General features: G+C 39.7%; 1 protein-coding gene across 5 annotated transcripts in view; it reads left to right on the top strand.

The window, feature by feature from the left end:
* The window catches only part of EFR3B (EFR3 homolog B), a 146,776-nt gene that overhangs the window by 71,366 nt on the left and 62,353 nt on the right, over positions 1–13,057 (top strand). For all 5 annotated transcript variants that reach the window (XM_087717414.1, XM_087717412.1, XM_087717415.1 and 2 more), the window contains exons 2-3: positions 5,624–5,700; positions 8,602–8,729. In XM_087717414.1, the coding sequence (XP_087573540.1) occupies positions 5,624–5,700; positions 8,602–8,729 (205 nt within the window). The remainder of the gene's footprint in view (positions 1–5,623; positions 5,701–8,601; positions 8,730–13,057) is intronic.

Raw genomic sequence — 13,057 nt, 5'->3', positions numbered from 1 at the left:
CATTGTACAAGTGACCAAAAAGACATGGATTGGGGGGGAGGGAAGTGTGATTGGGGGGGAGGTTGCAGCACCCCTGTAGTCCTAAATACTACTGGGCTGGGTTGAGCTAACTGAACCACCCCCACCTTGCATGCAGCCTGCACCAGGCCTCTCAGGGCCTCCCCGATCTCCCTGGGGCATTCCTGTACACTTTATCAGGGAACTCATCTGCTTAATGATTCACAATTCTCATTCAGTGCCTGCAGCCCAGAATACCATGATTGCAGTTGTTGAGTGAGGTAATCATGTGATGTTTCGCTTAACAACCTCTTCACTCAATGACTAAGGTTCCTGGCCCAAGGCTATACCTTGAGGAGTTTACCTGTAACTTTGAGTTCTGCAGTTGTCCGGTTTGTCGCCATCTATTTAATGATGCCCTATCTCTACTTTCTATTCTCTTTGGTTTCTGCCTCCAAACAAACAAATAGCTGACACTTTTCTTTTTAATACAAAGTAAGCTCTTTGTAAGGAATTCTTGCTTTACTTGCTGATGACCTTACTTTCTGTGATCACTGAAAACATAATTAACTTGCTCTGTTTTATACTGCCCTCTGACAGGACTCAAGGCAAAATTCAAAACAGTAAGGTGTTTGTTAAACAGTGCACTGTTTATTATACTTCCAAAGCATTGCAATTAACACTTCTTTATAAAATTAACTATAGCTCTGAAACTATTACATTAAAAAATATTGCTTTAAAAAAGAATATATATATATATATATACTGACGAAATGGCCTCCCCCATCTCCCTGGGGCATTCCTGTACACTTTATCAGGGAACTCATCTGCTTAATGATTCACAATTCTCATTCAGTGCCTGCAGCCCAGAATACCATGATTGCAGTTGAGTGAGGTAATCATGTGATGTTTCGCTTAACAACCTCTTCACTCAATGACTAAGGTTCCTGGCCCAAGGGTATACCTATATCTCTACTTTCTATTCTCTTTGGTTTCTGCCTCCAAACAAACAAATAGCTGACTCTTTTCTTTTTAATACAAAGCAAGCTCTTTGTAAGGAATTCTTGCTTTACTTGCCGATGACCTTACTTTCCGTGATCACTGAAAACATAATTAACTTGCTCCAAAGCATTGCAATTAACACTTCTTTATAAAATTAACTATAGCTATGAAACTATCACATTAAAAAAATATTGCTTGAAAAAAGAATATATATACTGATGAAAGAAATATCCTTCTGGGTTCTGCTCCAAGTGGGGGGAAAAAACCCTGGAGACATGGAGGCTGCTTGGAAAGATGGTTTATTGGTGGACAGGATCACATGGCTTGAGCTCCTGAACAGAAAAGGTGATCACATGCTTCAATGTTGGTGGAGAAGAAGTGAAGGGCCGACTGAGATGCTGAGTCCCTGGTTTTATCCCCTCTCTGGCCTTCGATCTTGAGCTTGTATTCTGATTGGTTATCAAACTCCCATGGGGCCATGCAGGGACAACTCTCTAGGCTGTGTTTTGAATCCAGGTTTGGTTGAGTTCTCAGATGCCATGTAGTCAGTTGAGTAAAGGGCCAATATTATCCTGCTTTAATCCCATCCCCATGGAGCTGAAGTGGAGAAGTCTTTTTATGTAAAGGGACTAGCTTGGCCTTCTTGACCCATTGACAAAGTGGGGATGGGCAGAAGCTACAGGCAGCTATTCTGTCTTTTAAAACATGTAACTTTCTTTTCACATCCAGAGAAATATTCTGCCTTTTCAATATTTCCTAGGATATTTCATTTTTCTGGGAGAGGGCTGGGTGATAACTTCCTACAATACCCTATATTAAAAATAATGAAAAATCTGCTAAGGATTAAAGCTAGGATAAAAAAATAAGTGTAGAATATACTGACAGCTCCTGGCTGTGCCATCATCCAAATCTCGTGATACTTTGGAAGCCTTTTTCAGCAAATTGCACCAAATTGAAATCACACAAGACTTCTGAACTATCGGGAGAACACGCTCCTGCCATTCTCCATGCTGGCATTCAACTGAGTCTCATTGCGTGGACAGCTCCACTCATTTGGAGAATGACAGTTGGCTGAGATTTCCGCTGACTGATTAGTGTTGCTGTGCAGGGTTGCCAAAAAGACATAGATTGGAAAGGGGGGGGGCAATAGGCAGATAGAGGAAGTTGCAATTCCCTTGCAATCATAAGTGCGTGCAGGTTGCCAAGTGCCCAAATTTTGATCCCTTGTGTCAACCGCCATAATTTTGGTCCCGGGTCATAAATCCATTTTTCATCACTGTCATAATTTCAGGCAGTTGCTGAACAAATGGTTTTAAGTAGTGGTGCAATGGTTAGAAAGCAGTATTGCAGGCTAATTCTGCCGACTGCCATCAGTTCAATTCTGATCAGCTCATGGTTGACTCAGCCTTCCATCCTTCCAAGGTAGGTAAAATGAGGAGCCAGATTGTTGGGGGCAATATGCTGACTCTGTAAACCGCTTAGACAGGGCTGTAAAGCATGATGAAGCGATATATGTCTAAACAAGGAAGCTTGTTACAGTTGCGATTATAACATATGAACCATTCAGAGAAAAGCAATACAATTGAAATCAGAGTTAAATTAAAATAAATTTCATTTGAAGCAATTCAGTTAGAAATTGAATGCTTGTTGGAAGAGATTTCTCCTCATTAGTTACCTAAATTCATGGACAAAAGGTGCAAAATGCCCTCCTAACCTTGGTCTCTCCAGTTTATGTTAGAACTTAAACAAGGTGACATTTTGGAGCACGTATTTAACTGGAAGGTGATTTCAGCCTATTTTGTCTCTGAGGAATTGGAGCAGCTACAATATCCTACACATTTTGATGGCTTGCTTACTTTCTGATGACTGCCCCTTCTTTGGTCCAAGGTTTGCCCTTTTGTGGAACGTAGGACAAAATATTTTTTTCTCACAATTATAATAGGGATATTTCTGCTTTCTTTATCTCTGTGTTATAATGCTGCCTTTGCCAACCTGGGGCTCTCCAGAAGTGTTAGGAAAATATTAGCCAATCCTATGTCCTCCAGACATTTTAAGACAGCATCTCCCAACATTTTCAGCCATGGAGATCACTGAACATGCTCCCTAAGGAATTGTGGAAGTTCTGATCTCAGCATATCGGAGGATGGGAAAGCCCAAACACCTCCATGTCATCCAAGTTCCAGCATTTCCTAAGGACAAAGACAGAAATGATGCTAATTTTAATGTTGTGAAGAAGGGCTGCTGGATGATTTCTTTGCTTAAGAAGAAAGGAGGCAAGCTTGTTATTACGATACCCCGGAAGCATTCTGGACGGTCTTATATAAAAAATGCATGGAATTGCAATTAGGAAGCAAAAAGGAAAATCTAACAAGGCAAAGACTGTGAAGCAGTTCCCTGAAGCATTTTTTTTTCTTGTACTCTGTCTCAGCTATTTTTCTGTTTTTGACTGGTGAAGCTTCTGTTACTCTCCTTGACTCATAAAAATGTAATGGGGACATATATTGAGTTCTATGAATTACCTCTTCGTAGACTGCATGTGTTTACAGCATTTGTATTATCTGCTTGAAGCAAGAAACACATTAATCTATCAACTCTGGAGGTCCCTGATATCTCATCCCCTTCTTTGTATAAATGGGTGATAAGGTCAAACTTTGATTTGTTATGCTGTATATTTAGATTGTTGCGTTGCATCAGTGTAGGATGGAATGACAAAGTAGATACTTGTGCACATTGAAATGTCCCCCCCCCTCAGTACCACCTCTTACAATATCCAGAAAACCTTTTATATGTATATATTCTTTTTTTTTACTGCTATCACTATTATTGTTATTGCAGCTGTTATTGAAATTGCAGGAAAGTAACCATATCAGTTATTGAGTTGCATATAAGTTATATTCTTGCTTATTTTGTGAATCCAGCTATTGTGATTTGTAAACCATGGTGTATGACAGTATGCTGTGTAAACCCAGTTAATAAACCAGAATTAAAGAAACAGTGTACTAGGACAATGTGTGAGCCTAGCCATAATTAGATTTCCATCAATTATATCTATAAATTAGGAGTAAATCTCACTGAATCTTCATGGGATCTTTATTGCTGAGTAGTTATGCTGCTAAAAACTAAGTCATCAACTCTCAATAGTTTTCTTGCTCAGCACTTTATCATTTAATTGCCATTTTCCGAGAAGAATATGTAATCATGGTGTTTCAAGCTTGGTGCCTGCTGCTTGGAGATTTTTGTAGATGTAGTCCAATCCATATATACGGTATCAGGTTGGAAAGGCTGCTGTAATGGACTGTGACAGAGATTTCATCAGCAAGAATATAAGGCAGACTGAAAAATATACTAGCTGGAATAAACTTTCAAGTAAACAACTTGAAAAGTATTGGATCCAATTATAAATTTTTATCTATTGAAAAGTCTATTACATAAGGGAACATGGTGGTTTGCGAGGTTAAAATGCTGGGCTGACAATCCGCAACCTCACTTTCAAAACCCGTTGCTGCCATGGGGTGGAGTGAGGCCTCGTCATACGCTCCAGCTCTGCTGTGGGCAACCGCAAATAGATAAATGGGTACTACTATGGTGGGCAACTTCACGGAGATGTGAAAGGAACCTCCAGCTGGGCTTCTCTCAGACATCAGTGATGTCACCAGCAAATCCTTTCACCACAGAAGCACTTTGATGTTTCTGACACAGAAATATTACTCTATTGCATGCAACTACACAGCAGCACTGTAGAACACAAACATCTCCAAAACATCTTCAGTAAACCAAAAGACATATAGCCAAGAAGAAGAAAAATATGGGAATCATCTACAACAAACAGTGTAGACTACAACAGTGTCTACGTAGGGCAGAGTGGCAGAAGGTTAGCAGAGGGCATGCATGGACATCAACTAGCAGTTATAAAGCACAATGAAAAATCCTTAAGCTAACGAATAGATTCAGCCATAGATTTAATTGGGAAATTGTGGGTCAAATCCCAAAATACCAGGGAATTCCTGAAAGCCTGGTATTCAGACAAAGCAGCCATCAATAGACACATAGAAATAACCGTATTTATGCACTATTTAAAAGGGATGATAAACTATCTAAAAAGAAAATAGAGATTACATGCTCTATAAATGGACAACACCCAGACAATATACAAGGATTAACATCAGACAATCAGACAGAAACCAATACTCTAATCAAGGCTATTCATAATCCAATATTCTTAATCAAGGAACTACCAAGGAGAAAACCACCAAAATTGGCAGGGCAAATTACTATATTAAAAAAAAGGGAGTAAGCCCCATGCTCACCTCATACAGATGATGTTATCTAGTTGGGTTATAAAACATCTGCAAGCCAACAACCAAGTTCAGAAAGCACCAAGGACTCTACAGTTCAACCCTGAGCAGCGTATATTCTCTGATATTTAAATTTGCTTTCATTTGCATCTCAGTAATGAATGAGGGCACAGTTTGAGGGTCAAAATGATCCCTACTAATTCTAGGATTCCGTAGCTTTATTTATGATCATAAGAGGGATGATCTCCATAACTAATTGAAAACAAATCTAGATCTCATTTCTACTACCCCTTTGTTATGTGGAGGATTTAATTTCCTTTCTTTTTCAGGTGTGTGTGGCTGTTGTGGAGCACTGCGTCCACGTTACAAGAGACTTGTTGATAATATCTTCCCAGAAGATCCAGAGGTAAGTGAATCTATATGACCATCTATCTCAGTAAGTGATTTGCCGGGTATTTTACTTCATTATGCTAACCCATTCAAGAAAAGAAAAATGCAAATACATGCAACAATGTTGAGGATCAACCCAATCTCAAAACTAACAAACAGCAATTATCAATTCATAATTTTTTTAAAAAACTATTCTGGGTTTTCTCAGTCTTTGAAAACTTTTCTTCATGTCCAAATAAACTAAAGCTGCTTGATCTTACCTCCATGTTCTGACTCGAGCTTCCTTAAAAAGCAAGAAGCAGAGTCTTGGTCCCGGCAAAACCCCTTTTATTTACACAACTGTCATTCATAGTTCGCAAGACTTAACAAACAGTCTTTCAGAGGAAAGTGTATCAACACGAACCTTATCTCGTTTGGCGAGCTGCCAAATAACTAGTTTCCAAACGCAGGGCAAGGCAAAATTTGGCGCAGAGTCTCTTACAAACAGAACTTTCCACTCTTGAAACAACCGAATGAACGAATTGTTTCCTGCAAAAGCCCACTCCTTGTTCACTCCTCTTTTATTTTCTATGGGAGGAGCCAATCACCTCCAAGATGTGGCTTTACTCCTAAGTCGACCCTGCTTTGTTAGTTGTTCTTATCTTCTGGCAGCTCTGCGCATGCGCACACTGGGAACAGGCTCCAGCTGTTCCTCTGCCTGCTGTCTAGCTCCCTCTCTGCCTCCAACACAGAGCCCTCATCTGAGCTTTCCTCAGCCCACAGGACTGGCCCATGTTCCTCCCCAACCTCCTCACTGTCCGAATCTGCTGCTAGTTCCACTGGCTGCCGGCGGGTTACGACACTCCATGAACTCAATCCTCCTCTTACCTCCCTGGGCTCCACCAATATGTCTAGTCTATTTTTTAAAACAATTTATTTACATGGCCATTACCAAATTAGACAGCAGATCATTCTGCAATTATTTTTTTTATTTTATTTAAATGATTTATTTGGCTATCCATCCCATGACAGTAACTGCAATAGATTATGCTTGTGTAATATAGCATAAATGAGTAATTATTTCTGTTAGTCACCCTAAATCTCCCCGCATTTAGTTTCATCAGATGACTGTGAGTAGTAACACGGTAGCGGGAGGAAAAATTTATCTGGGCATATTTTTGTATTTCATATGAATTATATATGTCATATACGTAAAATGTACCTCTTACATCTTTCCTTACTTACCTTCTGCAGCTTTTCATGTGAAAGCCCCAAAGCAAATGGGGCTACAAGACTTCATGTGTCACCCCATTTAATATGTGAGAAGTGGACATGCTTATTGAATCAAAGTTAACTTGATTCCAGGTTAAGAGATCTCATGTGACCCTGAAAAGTTCTATACACGTGCACATATATATGCACGCACATTCCCACACGCACGCTCACAAAACTTGGAAACTTAAAAACTAATAAAACAGAAGGAAACAGCCAAAGAAACATAATCACGTCTCTCTATCTACTTTCATATTCCATTCTTGGTTCTGAATTAAAGTGCAGAAAATACACAAATAAGAGATCTGAGAAAATTGCCAAATCCCTTTTTATTTTTAAGAAAAAAAAAGAGGAGCTATCCTTTTAAAGCTTGTAGTGTATATGAGTGCACATGAGGACACTAGTTATACATTCACATGATACTGTAACATATTTCCTTTTGCTTTTAAGAAGCTGCGGTCATCTAGAAGCAATGTCTTTATCTCTTTATTTAGCTGGCCATGTGATTCATTGGTACTCATGTGTCCACTAATTCAAACCGAAGTGTATGTTCAGCCATAGTGTACTTGCTAGTTGATTTTTGGTCTTTCCTTCTGTTGAACTGATCTAACTAAGGAATTGTTTTGAGGGTAAATGAGAGATACATTGCGCGCGCACGCACACACACACACACAGAGACACTCTTTATTTATTTATTTATTTATTTATTTATCAGCACAAATACAATCATATATATTTACTTTATAGTAGATATATATATGATTTTATATATATATATATATATATATATATATATATATATATATATATATATATATATATATATATGATTGTATGTATGTGTGTGTGTGTGTGTGTGTGTGTGTATATATATATATATATATATATATATATATATATATATATATATATATATATATATATATATACACACACATACACGCATGCATACATACATACATACATATACACAGTGTATGTATGTATGTGTGTGCATATATATATTTGCATATTTTCTCAGGGTGCTGGGCTTGGGGTGCTGGTAAAAATTGGATCTGGGCTGCTCTGGTCTTATCACCTGTGATTTTCCCCTCTCTATTTCCCACCATGTATGCATATACTGTATACTATATTTTTAAGAGGATAAGATGCACCAAGATTTTGAAGAGGCAAACACTCTGCAGACCTCCCAAAAATGACCCGTTTTTCACAAAAACGTGCCCATTTTTCCCCCCCAAAAGAGGCAAGAATAGCCTTTAGGAGGCGTGTAGAGTGCTCCTGGGGGCTGGGGAGCAAAAATGAGCAAAAACCAGCCCATTTTTCACTAATTTCTGTCCTCCCCAGCCCCCAGCACTCTGAAAGCCTCCTAAAGGCTCCGCATGGCCATTTTGGTGAAGAGAGTGGGGCTTGGGGAGGCAAAAAAATGCTGTATTCAGTGTATAAGACGCACACAGATTTTCAGCCTCTTTTTGGAGGGAAAAAGGTATGTCTTATACTCCAAAAAATACAGTAGCTTTATTTCCCTTCCATCCTTCCTCCCCCCTTTGATGGTAGATGCGTTTGAGGTGCCAAGCTGAACCAGGCAGTGCTGACAATGTGTGTTGGGTAGAGGATTAATATATTTAATAATATAAGCTTAAATTTCAGCTTGAAAATGTTCTTGCAGGATGGGTTGGTAAAAACCAACATGGAGAAGCTGACTTTCTATGCCCTCTCTGCTCCAGAGAAGCTGGATCGCATTGGAGCTTACCTGTCAGAGAAACTAATCAGAGATGTGGGCAGGCACCGATACGGGTAAGGGATGCTGTGTATTTTCAGAAATGCTTTTTTAAATGTTTCTTTCTTTTCTTTACTTCCATTCTTTGTCATTATTAATCCTTTCTTCTTATTAAAATATATGTTTCTGGGTTTGGATATATAGATCCAGTTTCTATCATGCCATCTTATCAGTTCATCTAACTCAGGTTTATGAATGCCAACTATTAACATCTCTCTAGGGCAGCAAACCATGGGCTGAGCTGTTTGTGTGTTTGTTTTTAAACAAATTTATATAATCGCCCAACTCCCACCCAGTGACAGCAACATTCAAAGTCCATAGGTAAAGGATAGATTGTGATAGATTCACAATCATACACACACACACAAATAAGTTTGACGAATAACCTATCACAGCCTTCACACATTAATGTTAAGCCTCGTTTTCCCAAATGTTCCAGCAGTCAACTGGTTTTTGAGAATAGAACAGTGTCTGAAAACTGGTTTACCAGTGGTAATACAAGTGGCAGCCATACAAGTAAGAATGTGTGTACTAAAATTTATAAAATAGACATTAATGGAATAGTTTCAGGTTCAACTGTGAGCCCATGTGTCCTATGCAAAATGGAACTATGATAATCAACAACCCCAAAAGAAAAATGTGAATGGGATTAGGAATAACTAAAATATAAGATTTCTTTGGCTTGGTAATTGATTTGACTTTAGTCTTGTATTCAGGGATAAAAACAACCTTGACCAGCAATTTTGTGTTAAGACTTCTTCTTGTAGCATGAATTACATAAAATGATTTAAGTGGTAAAGGAAAACATGTGATAAATATTTTGGTTCAAGATTTAGTTTCACACTTTTAAAAACGGACAGAATTAGAAAGCATGCACAAATCCAACCTTAATCATCTTATTGGCCCCCAAATGCAAACTATCACAGATAAAGACTAAAATAAAGGGAGAATGCTGACTGTTAAATTGAACAATCTCTGTACTTTGTAAATGCTTATTTAATAGTTCAGAATTGCAGAAAGTTTGAAAAACATTGAAACAGATTTGTCAGAGATTTCAATTTGCTGTATCCTAATTGAAGTTTATATCTAGAACTTTCCTGTGAGCAAAGTCAGTTCCTCTGTCATTACTCTGCATAAAAGCCCTTTATTTAATTTTGTATCCAGCCTTTTCATTTAGTAGATGGACAGAACTGTTTGACCACCAGTGGCAGTGTATCAAGCAGTGCTACAGCATAAACACATACATACATTATTGTTTTGTTTTACTTTCCACCAAGAATTCACCTGACCTAACAAGTACAAACAGAGAATGCTTTTGCACCTGTAAGGTCACTCTCCACCTGGGGTCATGTTCAAATATTTGTTTCTGTTTAGCCTTATCTGCTTTTTTTAAAGACTCCCCCACAGTCCTGAAAGAAGCAGAACTATGATATGAACTAATTTTTAATGATGACGATATGTCACAGCCAGTAAGTTTTATAATGAATCATAAATTTGGGAGCGTTGCTTAGACACCTGCTCAGTGTAGGAATCTAATTTAAAAGTCTTCAGCAGATGATTATCTAGCAATGTTTCAACACCCCTCACTATTTATCTGAGTCATTGGTTCCAGTGTCCAAATACAGTTACTATTACCAAGTTTGCCTAACAGCATCTCCGTTCCTATATTTTTAATCCAATGTTTCTCAATCTCAGCAACTGTATGGACAACTCCTGAGCCCATGCATGGACTGGGAAAAGGAATAGAGTTTTATCTTCTTTCATGTAGTTTAAGAATGAGTGGTGCAGTAGCCTAGAGGTGGAGCTCTCGCCTCACAATCAGGAGGCTGTGAGTTCGATCCTAGGTAGAGGCAGATATTTCTCTCTCTGGGCACAATGAGAATATATCTGCTGAACAAAACTCTGCATTGACGACAGGAAGGGCATCTGGCCAGTAAACACTCAGCTCCATTCAATTGCCCAGAGTCCACCCCAGGGGTGGGTTTCTCGCCCCGTTCCAACCGGTTCAGTTGGAACGGGGCCGGCGGCGTCCTCGTGCACGCGCACGGTGCACACATGCGTACTAGCGTCTGCGCTATGCTCCAGCTGCTCCTGGACGATCGCGCAGGCGCTGTATGCGTCCTGCGCATGCGTGGAAGCGCAGAACTCGTCAAAACCAGGTAAGGACCGCGGGCGGGCGGCCCCTTCGCCGTTCCCGGAAGTTACTTACTTCCGGGTTCGGCGACCAACCGGTTCGCAGGGACCGCCGCGAACCGGTTGAAACCCACCCCTGGTCCACCCCACAAGGGATTATGGGGTCATTAAAAGATGATGATGATGTAGTTTAAGAATACTGTCATACATATCCAGTATTTTCATCTCAGAGAAGAAAGCTATTGGGCATATTATTTTTCAGTTAAGTTTCACTTAGCAAGCATGGTGAAGGCATCAAAGTAGAAACAGGGAGACTGTTAGTTCTAGTCCCACCTTAGGCACAAAGACAGTTGAGTGATTTTAGCCATTCTCAGCCCTAGGAAGTAGGGAATGGCAAACCACTTCCAAAAAACAAAACCTTGTCAAGAAAACTGCAGGGCTTTGTCCAGGCAATTCTGAGGCTCAACAATAACTTGAAGGCACGCACAAAGTTTCAGTTGGAACTAATAAAATGCAGCTATGCTGAACAATTTCCTGAGTAGTGAAGAGAATGTACAGAATTTACTCGTAGCTGAACCATCAAGTTCTTCCTGCAGCAGTGGGAGCTACCCCTCAACACCCCACTTCAGTATTGGGAACTCTGCTGGTCATTCTAGATACAACTGTGAGACATCTGAGAAAATTCATTTCCTTAGGGCTTCTTATTCCTGTAATGTACTGTAGTGAGGCACAGCAGGGAAGGGGTAAAAGGGATGGGAGCTAGAAGAGCTGATGGCCTTATTTGTCTTCTTTAAAAGTGGGCCCGTGTTTAAAAAAATACAGCAGTTAGGCAATTTTAAAGGATCGTGGTGGGTAAGATGCTGAACTTGTCAATCACAAAGGTCAGCAAGGTTTGAATTCCTAGCACCGTGTAACGGAGTGAGCTCCCATTACTTGTCCCAGCTTCTGCCAACCTAGCAGTTCGAAAGCTTGTAAAAATGCAAGTAGAAAGATAGGAACCACCTTTGGTGGGAAGGTAACAGCGTTCCGCGTGCCTTCCAAGTTTAAGTCATGCCAGCCACATGACCATGGAGGCTTTTTTGGACAGCACTGGCTCTTCGGCTTTGAAACGGAGATGAGCACCATCCACTAGAGTCGGGAACAACTAGCACATATGTGTGGGGGGAAACCTTTACCTAGGCAATTTTTTAAAAATTGAAAATGGGCAAATTAGAAAATAGCTTGGGGACATAGAAAGGTGCATTATATAATAATGAGGCACATCAACCCTGGACAAATTGCTTGCATCCCTTTAGATTCCCAAGCAGAAAAATATTTTATTCCATATCCTGCTTTCTTATGATGTCATGGATTGGAATTACTCCTTTCTCCATCCATACTTTGTCCCTGAACCGCAGTAATTAATTCCCAGTGATCAGAATGAGTACTTCGTGGCCGTCGCAACAGTACAGAAAGAACAACTGTATTGTTGCGTGGTGTTTCACAGAATCATGTGTTCAGTGGAGTCGTTTCACAGTTGCTAGTCAACCACGGCTGACTTATGCATGGATATGCAGCAGTCATTAGCTGAATATTGGATTTTATTGCGAGGAACTCGTGCTTAGGATGCATATTTCTGGGCTGAATATGCATCCTCATGAAATGAGCAAAATATAATCTTGTGATTTAAATAACTTTTCCATAATAGCTTGGGATGCTTTCCAAATGTCGAGGGGGATTATGGAATTGTATACACTTGGAAGACACCACGCTGGAGAAGGCCGCTTGAGTCTCTTAACAGGCCCTAAAGTGATAGTGTTTTGCTTCTGGGCACAATTTGACTCAGCTGTCTAAGTCAATTCTATATCTGTATTCCTTCTCCTAGCACTTGCCGTTCATTTCACAAGTGCATCTGTTTGTTGAAGAGCTGCTGTTTATGGGGAAAAATAGGTACATCCATGTATCTTGTGTGTGTGTGTGTTGTTGCCAAGAATAAACTGCTGTTCCAATTAGAATTATCGGATGAACAGATGGAACATGGTCTGCAAATAGTTTTGGGCTGGAATCCCTTTTTTAATCTGACCAGCTCAATCCAGATACATAAATATCCCTGTTACAGTTCACACTATGAATGGCTTTTCTCTGCCATAGACCAAGGGGGAAAGAGGAAGAAGCAACATTAAGGCACAAAATAAAATAAAATAAAAAACATTCCAAGTCAAAGAAAAGTCTT

The sequence above is a fragment of the Thamnophis sirtalis genome, unplaced genomic scaffold, assembly GCF_051295495.1.
Source record: "Thamnophis sirtalis isolate CommonGarterSnake01/CBP01778 unplaced genomic scaffold, rThaSir2_p1.2 scaffold_6, whole genome shotgun sequence".
NCBI lineage: Eukaryota > Metazoa > Chordata > Lepidosauria > Squamata > Natricidae > Thamnophis > Thamnophis sirtalis.
The sequence above is the reverse complement of the archived record's forward strand: the minus strand, read 5'-3'. Positions and strand labels throughout refer to the sequence as shown.